Here is a 15,160-nt window from a genome sequence, read left to right as displayed (position 1 = left end):
AATATATATAAATTAAATTATTTACTTTATTTGTGTTAATTATAATTATTTAGTTCTGTCATGTACAGTCCTAGTCGTACCAAACACTAGACAAACACTTGTTCTCCACTCCTACTCTCTTTTCATGTCCAGTCATGTTCAGTTCTGTCATGTTCAGTATTGTTTTTTTAGTTGATTTTCATGGACCTTTTTTTATTTTTAATTTCTAGTTATAGTTGATGTCCATTATATTTTCTGATATTCCAGAACACCCATTATCATTTATTATGTGAAACTTTCAAACCTCAAAACAATTTACTTACAAACATCAAGGGATTTAAGATTTTACTATAAAATTGTAAATTAAAATTCATGTCCATAATTTAACTTTAAACATAATGAAATGATTTAAGTGGTGTTTGGGATTGCTTATTTGAAACAATTTACGATTTTCTACAAAAGCCCTTATCAATTTATTATAAGTTAAAAGGTTTAACTTCTTCAAAAACTCCTTATTACCTGTTTGACACCGATATAAGTTGTTTATCCAAACACTCAAAAGTGTTTATTATATGTGTCACACCAAAATAAGTCAATAAGTTGTTTTTACAAGCAATCCCAAACACCCCCTTAAACTTTGATTCGTGAAACACATAGAATAAAAAAAAACCATGGTTACAAAAACTAATTTTTAATTAAACGACAAAATAAAAAAAATTAAATTTTAAATTAAAATTAAATCTTGCATACAAAACTAATATCATAAAAACTTTGCAACAATACAACACAAAATGATGACATGGAATGGAAGTATTAGAAATTAATTCATCGAGATAATGAAAGAACCACCGGCCGGCAATCGGAGATCATTTCTCGAGAACATCCGGTGGTACCCGTGACGAACTTTCCGGCAAGCACGGCCGACTCTCCGATTCCGCATTCCGTCGAACGTCTTCCACCATTTTAACGACTTCCGTCATTTTCGGTCTCTGATCTGCTACTCTCGCCACACACGACATCGCAATCTGCAACATCTCCACCATCTCCTCCTCGATGTTGGGGTATTTTAGTAATTCCACATCAAAAACCTCACCGGTCCACTCTTCCCGGACCACCGAGTGGACCCACCGGACCAAATGGATGACCTCATCGCCGCTTGTGGTGTGCACCGGTGACTTACCGGTTAGAAGTTCGAGTAACAGCACACCAAAGCTATAGACATCCGACGGCTGGGTAGCCTTTCGGGTGTCGGTAATTTCCGGCGCCCGATAACCCGCGGCACGGGCAATCGGGGCGGCGATTTGAGACATGATGGTCGACAAACCAACATCAGAGACACATCCATAACTTTGAGGATTCAAGAACACGTTTGACGACTTGATATTGCCGTGGACGAGCTTGCCGCCAGTCTCGGCATGGATCCGAGCGATGCCACGGGCGGCACCGATCGCGATCCGGAGTCGGGTATCCCACGTCAACGGAACCCGATCCTCCCCTCTCTTACCTATCAAAATCAAAGTCAAATCACGGTCAACCGAAAAAAAAAGCCCTAGGGGCAAAAAGGTAATTTCACATGTAAAAATTGACAATAATGGATAGAGGACAAATGCAAACAACAAATTGGACCAAAATATTTGTATTTAAAGATTCTCTCATCCCACATGCAATGATTCTTATCAATCAACAACTTATTTCTCTATCATGTATAATGCAATATTCCATCCAATAAACTAAATTTAATTAATAAAAATACAAAAAATATTAAAAAATATTGTTTTTTTAATATAAATTATTATTCTTGAATAAGACCAAAGAGGTTGGATATTGAAGAGAATGATATCATCCAATTGATCAACCTTTCTTTTTCAAGAAATTCTTGTATTATCATGTCATCATCCACCACCTGTACAGTGTGGATTCGTTTGACAGTTGCTGAATGGTTTGATATAAAATGATTAGAAGGTTCTTATGATACAGTGTAAACTAAAATGTAATTGTTTGGTAATTATTTACAAAGAAATTAAGGCGCTGAATGGTTAAGGAAGGGTCAGGATACAAAATCGTTAAGAGGGTTTTTAAACCATTAATAAACAGATTTTTTTGCCAAACAAGATTCATCTGTTAACGATTCAGAGATTGCCTCTTAATAGAACTATCAAGAAGTAAACAAACAACCCCTCAAGGTCAAGTTTATTCATGCTGTTTGATTGGATCGTCTTATCATTCCATTTGTAGAGTATGAATGAACCCAAAAGTCAGGTTCGTTGGATCATGTTATCATCTCATATCGTACTTTAACTTGATTCCTATTTTGAGTTACGTACTTTCAAAACTTTCATTTTGGTACCTAATATGTAAAGTTTTAAATATTTAAGTACTCGGGTAACTGGTTGAAGCATTAACTGGTTACCATGATGATGTGGCAAGTGATGTGGTATCCAACTCAGTACTATATGTTGTTCAACCCAATTTCATCCCATCACTCACCACATCAGCATGGTAACCGGTTAATGCTTCAACTAGTTACCCGGGTACTTAAATGTTAAAAAATTTACATCTTAAGTACCAAAATGGAAGTTTTGAAAATACGTTACTCAAAATAGAAATCAAGTTAAAGTACTATACTTTTTTCATGCAATTTGGCCTTTGTAAAAATGACTTCGATAAATTGTGACTTCAACTAAATAGCACTAATCTTGACCATCGTTCATGTCCATTCACCTTCGGTTTGTGGGTGTTGTCTTTGTCTATGAGTACCGTAGACGAAGACAAGATCTACAAATCGAAAGGAAATCAGGTCGAAGCCGACCTGATTTAGATTCTTTTTACCTTATTTCTTTGCGTTCTTGAACCCTAATTTAGGGAAAACAAACCGACTATGCTTAATTAAGCTACCATAAGCATAGTCGTAAACACGTATAATCTTGACAAGAGGTTTAGGTCGAATTCTTCCCGTTTATTTCGGTTTGTGGGCCCACCCTCTCTGTGATTAGATAAGGGTGGGCCCACTAAACCAAATCAAACCAAACGAGCCATGTATATCTATCAGTATGGTTTGATTCCTAATTTGTATAAAGTACTTTGGTATATATGTAAGGTTTTCAAAAGGACATTACCCAAAATAGAAATCAGATAAAAAACGTTACTATGTTACGCAATTTTCCCTACTTTTTACCATTTAGGAGATATAAAACCAATCAAAACGCAACGATAATATCGTAAATTTAAACAAAAAACGCAATTAAACGAGTCGAAAAGAGATCGAAACATACCATGTAACATCGCGGCAACACTTCCTTCGCCATAATACTCGCAAACCGTAAGCTTCTCGTCTTTCGAGTAGTAATACGCCCTCAATTCGATCACATTCTCGTGCTTAATACTCCCAATGATCCCCATCTGCTGCTCGAACTCCCGTTTCCCGACGCTCAATTCTTTCAACCGTTTCACCACAACCGAAGTCCCGTCTTCTAAAATCGCCTTATACGACATCCCGAACGTACCCTTCCCCAAAACCTCAGCAGAAGCCCTCAAAAGATCTTCCAAATCAAATGCATAACTACAACCCTCAAAGAAAACCAATCGATTATTCGCATCTTGGGTTCGAGAAATCGCTTTCTCAGGCGACATCCCGCCTTTTTCGAGCTTCGAAGAAATCCCGTCACCATTGTTCTTCTTTAAGCAACAAATCACCCAAAAGATCGCGAAACCCGTAAAAACAACGGCGGAAACAGCCACAATCGTCGCTAAAAGAGCTCTTTCACTCCATTTTCCGCCGTTTTTGGAGCTCGAATCCGGCTTACGAGTAGGCATAACTATCGGAACTTCATTACTCGAATAAACCATTGACAAATTGTTACCGAAAAACGCCGATTTCGGGAACTTCTCGAGTGATTTCGGAACGAATCCGGTGAGATGATTGTTCGAAAGATCAAGAACTTGAAGATCAGAAACACCCAAATCAGGAATCCCCCCAATTAACGAATTGTTAGCAAGATTCAAAGCAGAAAGATGGGTTTTCGAAATCGAAACCGGAATCGACCCATTGAACTCGTTATTCGAAAGATTAACGATCGTTAAATTCTTCCAAACGGTGAAATCAAGAGGCAATGGACCAGAAAATTGGTTAAATTGAAGATACAACAACGATAAGTTCTTGAGATTATAGAAATCCACCGGAAATTGGCCAGAAATACCATTAGATCTGAGGCTCAAGATCTGCAAAGCCGAGAGTTTGCCGATGGTGTTGGCCGGAATACGACCGTGAAACCCAACTCCGGGTAACCGGAGACCGACAACACGTGACCCATCTTCACTGCACGTGACTCCAGTCCACTGATTACACACATGAGTTGAGCTTGAATCCCAGTTTAACGAACGAGAATGTGGAAGATTGGTTATGAAATCCAACAATGCTCTTCTATCATCTTCAAGAACAACGGCATTTGCTCCAAACCAGAGGAAACACATCAAGAAAAGCTTGAAAAGCTCCATTTTTTCCGGCGAAAGATTCAGGGTTTCCGACGAAAATTGCAGAAATAGAGGTTAAGAATCGAAACCCATGTGAAAAACTTCAAACAAAATCAACCCCACAAAGCAAAAAAGGTTCAAATCTGGACCTTTTTTTTCAAAAACGGTGAAGAACACAAGAGAAAAGGGGATGAAGATGAAGCAAAATGGGGTTTAAAAATGGAGGTTTGAATTGGGAGGTGGGATTTTTTAGTCAAAAGGGGATTCAGTGATTTTAATTTAAAGGTAAAAGAGGGGTTTGGAAGGAGGAGCAGCACAAAAAACAGAGCTTTTACTTTTTGATGGTTGTATTTTTTGTTGTCTTCTTCTTTAACTTTTGGGTAAAGAGTTGGGTACTCAAGAATGTTATCTGGAGGAGCAAAACGGGACAATTCAGGGAAAACCAGTTAATTTATTATTTTATTTATAGAACAAATTGTATGAAAAAATAATGTATTTTAATTTAAGTTTTATTTTAGGCAACTACTTTTAAAACTTTTATTTTTGGTATCTAAGATGTAAAGTTTTAGACATTTAAATACTCGGTTAACCGGTTGAAACCTAATTTTAGATTAAAAAAATTCATGTTACTAACAACGTCAGCAAATAATACTAAGTTGGATACCACATTACTCACTACATCAACATGATAACCGGTTACCTGAGTATTTAAATATTTAAAATTTTACATCTTAGGTACCAAAATAGAAGTTTTGAAAGTACGTTACATAAAATATGAATCAAGTTAAAGTACGTTGCATAAATATGAATCAAGTTAAAGTACGTTATTTTTTCATACAATTTGTCCTACGTAAAAAAAAACAAATTTATGAGTATTTTTGAAAAAATTATCATTGATCTGTTGGTTAGTTCTTTACTTTTTTTATGTTAGGTTTTGTGTGTGTATCTTTTACTGCAATTTTGTTAGAAACATATATATATATATATATATACATATATATACATATATATATATATACATATATATATACACACATATATATATATATATATATATGGAATTAACAACTAAAAACTAAGAAAATGATTAAAACTATATTTGAACATGTGCCTCGTATGGGAGATAAGTCGTCCAAACCAAATATATCAAGACAAACTTGTTTTTATCATTGTAGTTTCAAAATCTATACGGTTGTACCTTTCACGAGCTTAAATTTTTCCAGTTTACGATGGAGGAACGTAGTGGTGGCACAAACTGGGTCCAATCCTTGGGTCACTTATTTTTTCGGGGATAAAGAACAAGAATCTTACCTAGTAAAAGACATAATAATGACCGACAATTTTAATGGGTTACTAAGCGTGATAGCTTTTACCCATATAGTGCTTAATGCGTAATATTAGTGACTACTTGGTCATTTTGATAGCCAAAAATCTTATCCGACAAAGTAAATGAGAATAACGACAATTACCGATAAGCGCTTACTTGAAAAATATTTGATAAACGACCCCTAAAATAATATTTATATGGGTTGGGTTAACGTGAGACCAGCCTGTTTTCGTGAAACCATTTTTTTACACTTAAAACTTCACAACAAATCACCGTGAAGGTAAAAGAAAGTCGGACTTTAACAACAAAAACACTGTGAAGGTTACATTCACAGCGTTTTGCTGTGAAGTTTCAAGTGTAAAAAAGTGGTCTCACGAAAACAGTCTAGTCTCACATGATCCCAAGCCTTATTGATATACTTGTAAAAATATCAGTACGTCGTTAATAAATATTTTTATTTAACAAGTGTATAATTATAAAGCTCAAGATATGTTAAATATATTTTACCCAATTTTTATACATGTTTCAAATACGTCAAATAACCGGTGATTATTAAACTACAAAACGGGTCGTTCAACTATTCAGTTGATGTTAACTGCTACCAATTTCGATCAAAAGTGCCCAGAGAAAAAATAAAACGACCATCATGTTATTCAATTCACTTATCGAGATTAAAAACTATCAGACAAAAACCGATATGAAAACTGAATGGTGTTTTTAGGTCATGTCTAAATACTGATTTTACATATTAAATGTGTATACTTAATGCAATTTATGCATTTATGACTTGTGCTCATTTCTTCCATTTTAGCTATCTTATTTTCTTTTAAAATCATAAATTCTAAGTCTTTTATTATCTTATTTGTCCATTTCGTATTTGTATGGAATTAAAGTATTGATTTACCTGTTTTATACCAATTGAAGACTAATTCAATTTTATGGACACCTCTTTGTATTGCAATATTACCACAACCTTATGGTAAGCTGTCTTTTTTTATTAACATGGATATCCAACCCGCTATACAAGCTAATATCTCAGTGCAAGCACATGCTTTGTGGGTAGGCCGAAGTCACCATATTAGTGTTGTATAAATACAATATCTAGGTCCCATCACATGGTCGGACTTGTTAAGCCCTAAGCGGGGTTGCATGCACCCATTTAACTTATTTTATAAGTAAAAAAAATTGCGGTATGAAAGGTACATCTGATAAACTTTAAATGGTGCTCCAGAATATTAGAAAATACAAGGTACATCAACTAAAAAACCAAGAAAAGTTGCTCAAAATAAAGAAAAAAAAATTGTCTATTGAAATTAAAAAAAAAAATTCTATCAAAATCAACCAAATAAATGAAAAAGTTCATTAAAATTAACCGAAAAATCGAAAAAGTCTCATGAAATCAACCAAAAACCTTAAAAAAAATCCAAATACATATCAAATATATTTTCGTAATTTTTTTAATTTTTTTACAGATTTGATGTAAATAACACTGAGGTCTTGTTTGTTTTTGAAAAAGAAAAAAAACTTTTATCAGCCTCTTATGCCTGATTCGGTAAGAGGTAGAGTCACTCAGACTGTTTGTTTTTACAATCTTTCAAAGACGCTTGTATCTTATCATTCTATTATACGGTAATAGGTAACCTAACCCATTATTTGTCTCGTATTGTTTTCTAGACCATCAACACTAGTGTTTCATAATTGCTCATCTCTCAATCTATTGACCTTTAATAAGTTGTACTTGCGCATAATTTACTTGTAATATTAAATTTTAAGTAATATGCATTAATAAACRATACTTMATACATAAAAAATAGTTTTTAAGAATTTTTATCAAATATTTTATAATATACTATACATTAGATATAACTTTACTTGGACATTTATGGCATAGTTGACTTTATGACCATTTTTACAAATGTTTTTTTTATAAAAAATAAATTATAATATGATTTTAATAGTATTAAAGAATCTTTTAATTATGGAGACACTTTTACCCCTAGACAAAAGAAATGGGGAATTAATGAGTACTCATTACTATGAGGACTATCTTGGAAAAAGAAATCATTGCCATAGTTGTAAAAGAGTGGTTCTTGTAAATGGAAAGAAAAAAATAGTCCACATAATGGCACTAAGAATATCTTCTTAAATTGTATTAAAAAGTAATGTATTTTAACTTGATTCTTATTTTAGGTAATGTATTTTTAAAACTTATATTTTGGTATCTAAGATGTAAAGCTTTAAACATTTAAGTATCCAGATAACTGGTTGAAACATTAATCGGTTAACATGTTGATGTAACGAGTGATGTGATATTCAACTTAGTATTAAGATATTTATGGTGGTATCACTCATTACATCAGCATAGTAATTGGTTAATGCTTCAACTGGTTACTTGCGTATTTAAATGCTTAAAACTTTACATATTGGGTACTAAAATGGAAGTTTTAAAAGTATGTTAACTAAAATATGAATCAAATTAAAGTACATTATTTTTTCATGTAAATCTATCTTTTTTGTAAAATATAGAAAATCAACCTTTTGTTTTCTATAATGGTCCAACAGTTTCTCTACAATGTTCTTCAAAATAGAGAAAACATGAAAAAAACTTTAAGTTTAAAGAATTCTCTGAAACTTAATGTTAAGAAATGGAAATCATTGTTTTATTCAGTCTCACTAATAAAATGAATTATTAACATTTTTATAAAAAAATTTGGTAAAAAAATATTTTATAAATTTTTTAAAAGTTTATTGAAATGATAAATTAGAGAATATAATAATAACATAATTTATGTTAAAATCTCTAAAATAATTAATCTGCTGGAAATGAATATGAGTTTTTTAGAGGTTTTAACTTTTGGTTATCTATTTTTAAAAAACATTATAGAGAACCTGTTGGAGATACTCTAACAATCACTGTGAATCAAATTTATGAATTTTTAAATAAAAACTTTATAAAAATTTATTTTTATATCGGGATATAGAGTGAGAGTCAGGTTCAAACGAGAACAATAACCAACTAAAAAAAAAGGAAAATAGTTGAAGTACATGTGATTTTACACTAAAATCACGCTTTAAATCACATGTGATTTACATGACTTTGGCCACTACTTATGGTCATGGGCCCATGTCGTCCACACACCCTTCATTGACCATTAATGTAAAATCAAATGTGATTTTATACATGATTTGACTGTTCTTATTTTCTTTTATTTAATTATTGTTCTTCATCTGAATCTCCATATATATGTTTATATAAATATATAATATGCATGATTGCGATAATTGTTCACACATGGAATTCCTATTTGAAATCTCATGTTTCCTTCAAATAATTAATTAAAATAAACTTAAAACAATTTAATAAATTTATGATCCGTTTGACAGTTGTTAAATGGTTTGTGTAGAATGATTAAGTGTTCAGAATGATTAAGTGGTCAGAATGATTAAGAGTCTCTCATGATATAGTGTAAAATAAAATATAGTTGTTTATAATGAAATTAGGGCACTGAATGGTTAAGGGAGACCCAAGATACAAAATCATTCAAAAAGTTTTAGAACTATTAAGATGCAGACTTTTTTTTTTTTTTTTGCCAAACAAGATTCAGCTCTTAACGATTCAAATATCGTCTCTTAATGAAACTATTTAGAGGTAAACAAATAACCCCTTTATGTATGTACATGTATAATCACATGGTATTTATATTTTAATTTTATTTAAATTTATTTATAATTCTTGGTTTATATGTTAATTTTACTTGTTTTTAATAAGAAACTGATTTAACATACGTTGACTATTAACGACTCTTGAGCCAACTGATCAAAAGACTCGCAGGATCAAGTCAAACTAAGCAGTTACGTTTCAATATGTGAGTTGTACTCGAGATCAGTATGGTTCGGATTCAACATGTAACTGAACCTTAATAGACTTCTAACTGCCAGTACTAAACCAGATTTAATCAATAAGTTTCAGTTTAAGAATACTTTTACTTGCAACTCCGACAAATAACTTATATAAAACTTTGTGCAGTAATATATCTGTAATTTTATACAAACTGATATGACTGAAACACGAGCTTATATTAACCTTAAAAAATGAAGTATGTGAACTGAGGCAATGTAATTCCATAGAAACCTAACCTTTATAAGTCAAGCAACTCATGAATCCAATATGACTTGAGGGTGACATCTGATTTCAGTCTTCTGATTGGATTTATTCGAGGTGCAATTCTTTATCAGTATATCGAGTTTATTGGTTTTGCACCCGTTCCGGGATAGTCGTTTGAGCGTTCTTCCTCTGCATTTGGTTCTTGTTTTGGTCGTAATCTATCGTTGGTTTTTGTTTATTCCTATTATTATTCCTCTTTTAATCCGTTTTCTTGGTGAGTCTTGGGACGTTTTTCTGTTTCCCACAGATCCTTCTCGGTGTCTTTTTTTTCCCTCCCTTCTTACTAAAATATATTTAAAAAAAACAACTAAACGAAATTTGAGTTGTTTTTTTATAAAATATTTTTTGATAATTTTAAAATTTTAATAATTAAATTAAAATTAAACAGAATTTAAGTATATTTCTTTTGACGCGAAAGGTGGTCATTTTGAACCGCAAGAGTGATATCTGATTGGTTTGAGTTTGAACTTTAAAGATTAAAAGTGTCTGTAGGTCACACGTCTAAATCCAATGAGAAATAAAAATACCCTTATGACCATAAAAATTCAAATACAATAACTCCAAATTATCCACAAAACAGATAATTATTTTATGATTAATCAGTTCGCATGTCGTATTAGATATCCAGATTAATTAAAAAAAAGATGGCATTTTGAGATTTGATAGGAGGGCCATTTGAAAGAGACAAGTGGAGTCTCAAAACCACCCAATTTGGTTCTCAATCACTCTACTTTTTTATTGCAATTTCCCCTTTTTAATAATTGAGAAACACATTTGGTAATAATAATAATATATATATATATAGAGAGAGAGAGAGGGGTTGGTTATTATACAACCCTTGACATTTATGCAACCAATACAACCTAATTTCAACCGTCCATTTCATTTGATTGATATGTGATTTTATAGAAGTTTTGATTGTTTCATAATATAAAATATTGATCATAATTAATGAACCATATTAATCTTTCATAAATATTCAAATCATAATAAATGAACTCTCATCATTTCCATAAATATCTAAATTCATTGGGTTGCATTGGTTGTACAAATGCGCTGGGTTGTATTTGAAACAAACTCTCTCTCTTTCTCTCTCTCTATATATATAATTTTAGAATTATAATCCAATAATTAATTGTAATAAAAGATTTGGTTTGAACATTTTTTTTTACAAGCTTTGATTTAAAGATTGGATTTATGTGTAAGATCTCATATCGTTTGCTTTATAATTCGTATTTTAAAATTGTGAGTTTAGATGTTGATAAAGTAGACAATATTTCGTAAAGTTGTTCTGCAATGTTACGTTATGTCTTTTAAAACTATAGAATAAGGAGTCGTTTATTAAACACTTACCCGGTAAAATATAACACTATTATTTACTTATCGGGTAAGATTTTAGTCCACCAAAGCAACATCTTATACAACAATTTAGTCGGTAAGTGCTTATCGTGGTAAGAGTCGTCGCCCTCACTTACCGGGTAAGACTCTTGGTCCTTGCTTCGCTCTTACCGGGTAATATTCTTGATTCTTACTATATCCATCCGGTGAGGTAATGTGACTTGATAATCACTTATCAAGATAACCATTTGGTAAACGGCCTCTAAGTATCCACAATAAATTTTTTGATAAACATGAATAATAGTTAGGTTGTTTATTTACCTATTAATAGTTTCATTAAGAGGCAGGCTCTGAATCACTAAAAGATGAGTCTTGTTTAGCAAAAAAATTTTTTTGTCTCTTAATGGTTCTAAAACCCTCTGATTGATTTTGTATCTTGAGTCTCCCTTAACCATTCAACACCCTAATTTCATTTGAATAATTACGGAACAATTATATTTCATTTTGCATTATATTACAAGAGCCTCTTAATCATTCTCACAACTTCAACATTTTACACTAAACCATTCGGCATCTGTCAAACAACTTCTAATTAATCCAAAATTTTCCCTTAATTAATTTTACACTTTTTAATTTTACCTTAATTAATGTTTCTCTCTTTAAACCTCTTAAATATTTGTACATTAAGTAAGGGTAAATTTAACTGTTCTGTTATTTATTGTTAAACCGTAAATTTTTTATGACACAAATATAAATATAAATATAAATGTAGACATTTATTTTTGAAATAAAAAAATATTATTTATTGCAATTTATCTTTAATATATTATTAATTAAAAAAAATAGAAAAGGTAGTAAAATATAATTTTTAATTTAACACAAACAAATATTAATTATTTTATATATTTGGAAAAAAAAAATTATAATCATAAGCTTTATAATTTATATATGTACGTAATATAAAATGTAAAAATTAGAAAAGGAAAACGACAGCGTTTAAAAAATGTATGCTTACGTATTATATACTTTAAAGTCGGTTAGTAGCTCAACTAATCAAAGTGGCGCAGCGGAAGCGTGGTGGGCCCATAACCCACAGGTCCCAGGATCGAAACCTGGCTTTGATATAAAAGAATAGCTTCTGAATTATTTTTTTTTTTTTATACAAATGGTCCCTGAAGAATGAAAAAGTGTTAGTTTTTCTCCCTTCATTGTACTTTCCAAAAATATACATAAATGGTCCCTGAAGAATAAAATAGTGTTTGTTTTACTCCTTGGTTACTCAATTTTCCTTTTTAGTCCATTGTACTTTCCCATAGTTTACATAAACGGTCCCCGAGAATTAACATCATGTTATTACTTCCCTTTTACTATTTCTTCTTGTCATTTGCTCCTCTATTTCATAAAGAGATATGACAACGTGGTTTGGGATACCGGGTCGTAATCGATAATCCTCTACCCGAGAATGGGAACACGGAGCCCCATCAGGAAATCATGAATTTTTCCTCGTGTAGACATCAGAGGTTGTTTGGTTCAGACTGGGGGATGAAAATGAAAACTGGAATGAGTTTCCAGTTTAATCTGGAATGAAAAAACTTGAGCTTATGAGGGAAATGAACCCATTATATTATATAAAACCAAACTGTTTCTTTTATTATCATTCACATAGAAAACTGCTTAATACCTCTAAGCAAACACTCCTTCAATTTCATGTGTAAATGGTGTAATTAATCCAGATTTTAATTTTTGCCTTTGGGTAGTTGCTGAATGGTTGGAAGCAAAATGATTAAGTGATCAGATTGATTAAAGACTCTCATGATATAGTGTAAAATGAAATATAATTGTTTACAATGAAATTAGGGTGCTGAATGGTTAAGGGAAACCCATGATACAAAATCATTCAGAAGGTTTTAAAACCATTAAAAGACATTTTTTTTTTGCCAAACGAAATTCACCTTTTAACGATTATGAGGTTGCCTATTAATGATAGTATTAAGAGGTAAACAAACAACCAGTTTAGCATAATTGTTTGAGCAAAGTTTTCTCGTTCTAAAGTGGCATATCTATTGAAAATATTCTAATACATCACATACTCAAATTAGATATATGAATTAACCATTCAACGCCCTAATTCTATTGTAAACAATTATGAATCAATTATATTTCGTTTTACACTATATCACAAGAGCTTTTTAATCATTTTGCACAAAACCTTCAGCAAATGCCGAACAGCCCACAATAATAAAAATTCCCATATTTATGTATTTAAAAAACTACTTATAAATTTATTTATTCGATACAATATAAACTGAAAATATACATCGTTTCTAAAATTTTATTACGTTAAATGACTGATTAAATCGAAGGGAGGGCAGAAATCTCTAAACGACCCGTCCATTCCTCTCCTGGTTTCAAAGTAATCGGTTTTTCAATCGCTGCCCCATCAACACAAATTGTCTGTCGATACTCTTCGTCCCCCATGTCTGTTATCGCCTTCGCTTTCTTCTCCCACGGGTTCCAAACCACTGCCCATTGTTTCAACGGTTATTAAACAGTATTTTAGGTACATCATCAGTCCCAAACACAATTGTCCGCAGTGATTATTATTTTTTTCTAAAATAATTGTCTGCTTTTCAATTCCATCATTAATTGTGAGGTAGAGAAATACATTACCATTTTTTATTATTAACGCAGTCTTTTTTGAGTCATCTATACCACCTTATAAATCAGATTTATCAAAAGTTTTAAAAACAATTTTTAATGCAAAAAGTACTATACATTTATGCATAAAGTCTTAAAAACAACTCATAATGCATTAAGTACTACTACTTTATGCATTCAGTCTTAAAATCTCTTAATTTATAATTAAAATAACATATAATGCAAGTTACCAATGCACATTATTACCTTTTCTTTTCATGTTCTTAAGATATTTTTGACACTTTTCACTAATGTTTTCACCATTTCATACCTCTATGTCTTCTCTCCATCCCCCAATGTGAGATTCAAACCGATATTCACCATAAGTTATTAAAAGTTCTTTCATTCATCTCTCATTCAATTGCTCTAGAACTATCACCCTCGATCTCTTGATTTTTTGCTTTTGGTGTAAATCAAACAGATTTGTGGAATCATTTAAACATGTTGGATTTTAAATATGTTGGATTTTAAATTGTCAAACAAATTTTTTAATCGATAGACTGTAATTGAAACCATAACTCTTATTTATTTAAATTGTATTAATATGTAAATACCAAGTGTAATTTATATTATCGTTAAATCTTCTCTAATAAAACCAGTGAAACTTCAAAATCGTTAAAATTCACGGCTCCCGCCGCATTGCGCTAGTACACAACTAGTCTTTTAAAAATGAAAGGTGAATAAAGCATCGGGAAACAAAAAATATATATCTCGTTATTATTATTATGGACGTTTATTTTAGGACATGATCAATAGTTATTGAAAAGGACCGAATTTTTGTACCTGCATCAGGTAGGCCTTCCTTCCGAATGAGAAAAGTTCGTTTCTTTTCGTGATCAAACACCCCGATCATATGAGGGGAACCAATATAGACTCGATCCACCTGGATGATAAGCGTTGGTTAAAAAAACCTTCGAAAAAATTTGGTCTGATAAACAATCGATGAATAACATACATACGTATATATACATATATAGGGTTGGGTTCACGTGAGACATGACTGTTTTCGTGAGACACAATATTTACATTTGAAACTTCACAACAAAATGTCGTGAAGGTAAAAAATATATCAAATCTTCATAGCAAAAACATTGTGAAAGTTACCTTTCCAGTGTTTTGCTGTAATGTAAAAATCGTGTCTCGCAAAAACAACCTTGTCTCATATATATATATATATATATATA

At 31.6% G+C, this 15,160-nt stretch overlaps 2 protein-coding genes and 1 non-coding gene across 3 annotated transcripts in view; 1 reads left to right on the top strand and 2 right to left on the bottom strand.

Moving 5' to 3' along the window:
* Window positions 1-706: 706 nt before the first annotated feature.
* LOC112529781 (probable inactive receptor kinase At4g23740) lies at window positions 707-4,514 on the bottom strand. The gene is made up of 2 exons (XM_025141185.1): window positions 3,252-4,514; window positions 707-1,483 (listed from the first exon to the last, which is right to left on the bottom strand). Exons 1-2 carry the CDS (start codon window positions 4,471-4,473, stop codon window positions 846-848), a joined length of 1,860 nt encoding a protein of 619 aa, XP_024996953.1. The 5' UTR covers window positions 4,474-4,514; the 3' UTR covers window positions 707-845.
* A 7,817-nt stretch (window positions 4,515-12,331) lies between these two features.
* TRNAM-CAU lies at window positions 12,332-12,403 on the top strand. The gene has a single exon. It is a non-coding gene; the product is annotated as a tRNA-Met (tRNA).
* A 1,140-nt stretch (window positions 12,404-13,543) lies between these two features.
* Window positions 13,544-15,160, bottom strand: part of LOC112529513 (putative glucose-6-phosphate 1-epimerase) — a 5,566-nt gene continuing 3,949 nt past the window's right edge. Inside the window, exons 6-7 of the mRNA XM_025140831.1 lie at window positions 14,760-14,859; window positions 13,544-13,801 (exon numbers count right to left, since the gene is read on the bottom strand). Coding sequence (XP_024996599.1) covers window positions 13,632-13,801; window positions 14,760-14,859 — 270 coding nt within the window. The 3' untranslated portion in view covers window positions 13,544-13,631. The remainder of the gene's footprint in view (window positions 13,802-14,759; window positions 14,860-15,160) is intronic.

This window comes from Cynara cardunculus (assembly GCF_001531365.2).
Source record: "Cynara cardunculus var. scolymus isolate 2C chromosome LG 16, CcrdV1, whole genome shotgun sequence".
Lineage (NCBI taxonomy): Eukaryota > Viridiplantae > Streptophyta > Magnoliopsida > Asterales > Asteraceae > Cynara > Cynara cardunculus.
This window is presented reverse-complemented; position numbering and strand designations above follow the sequence as displayed.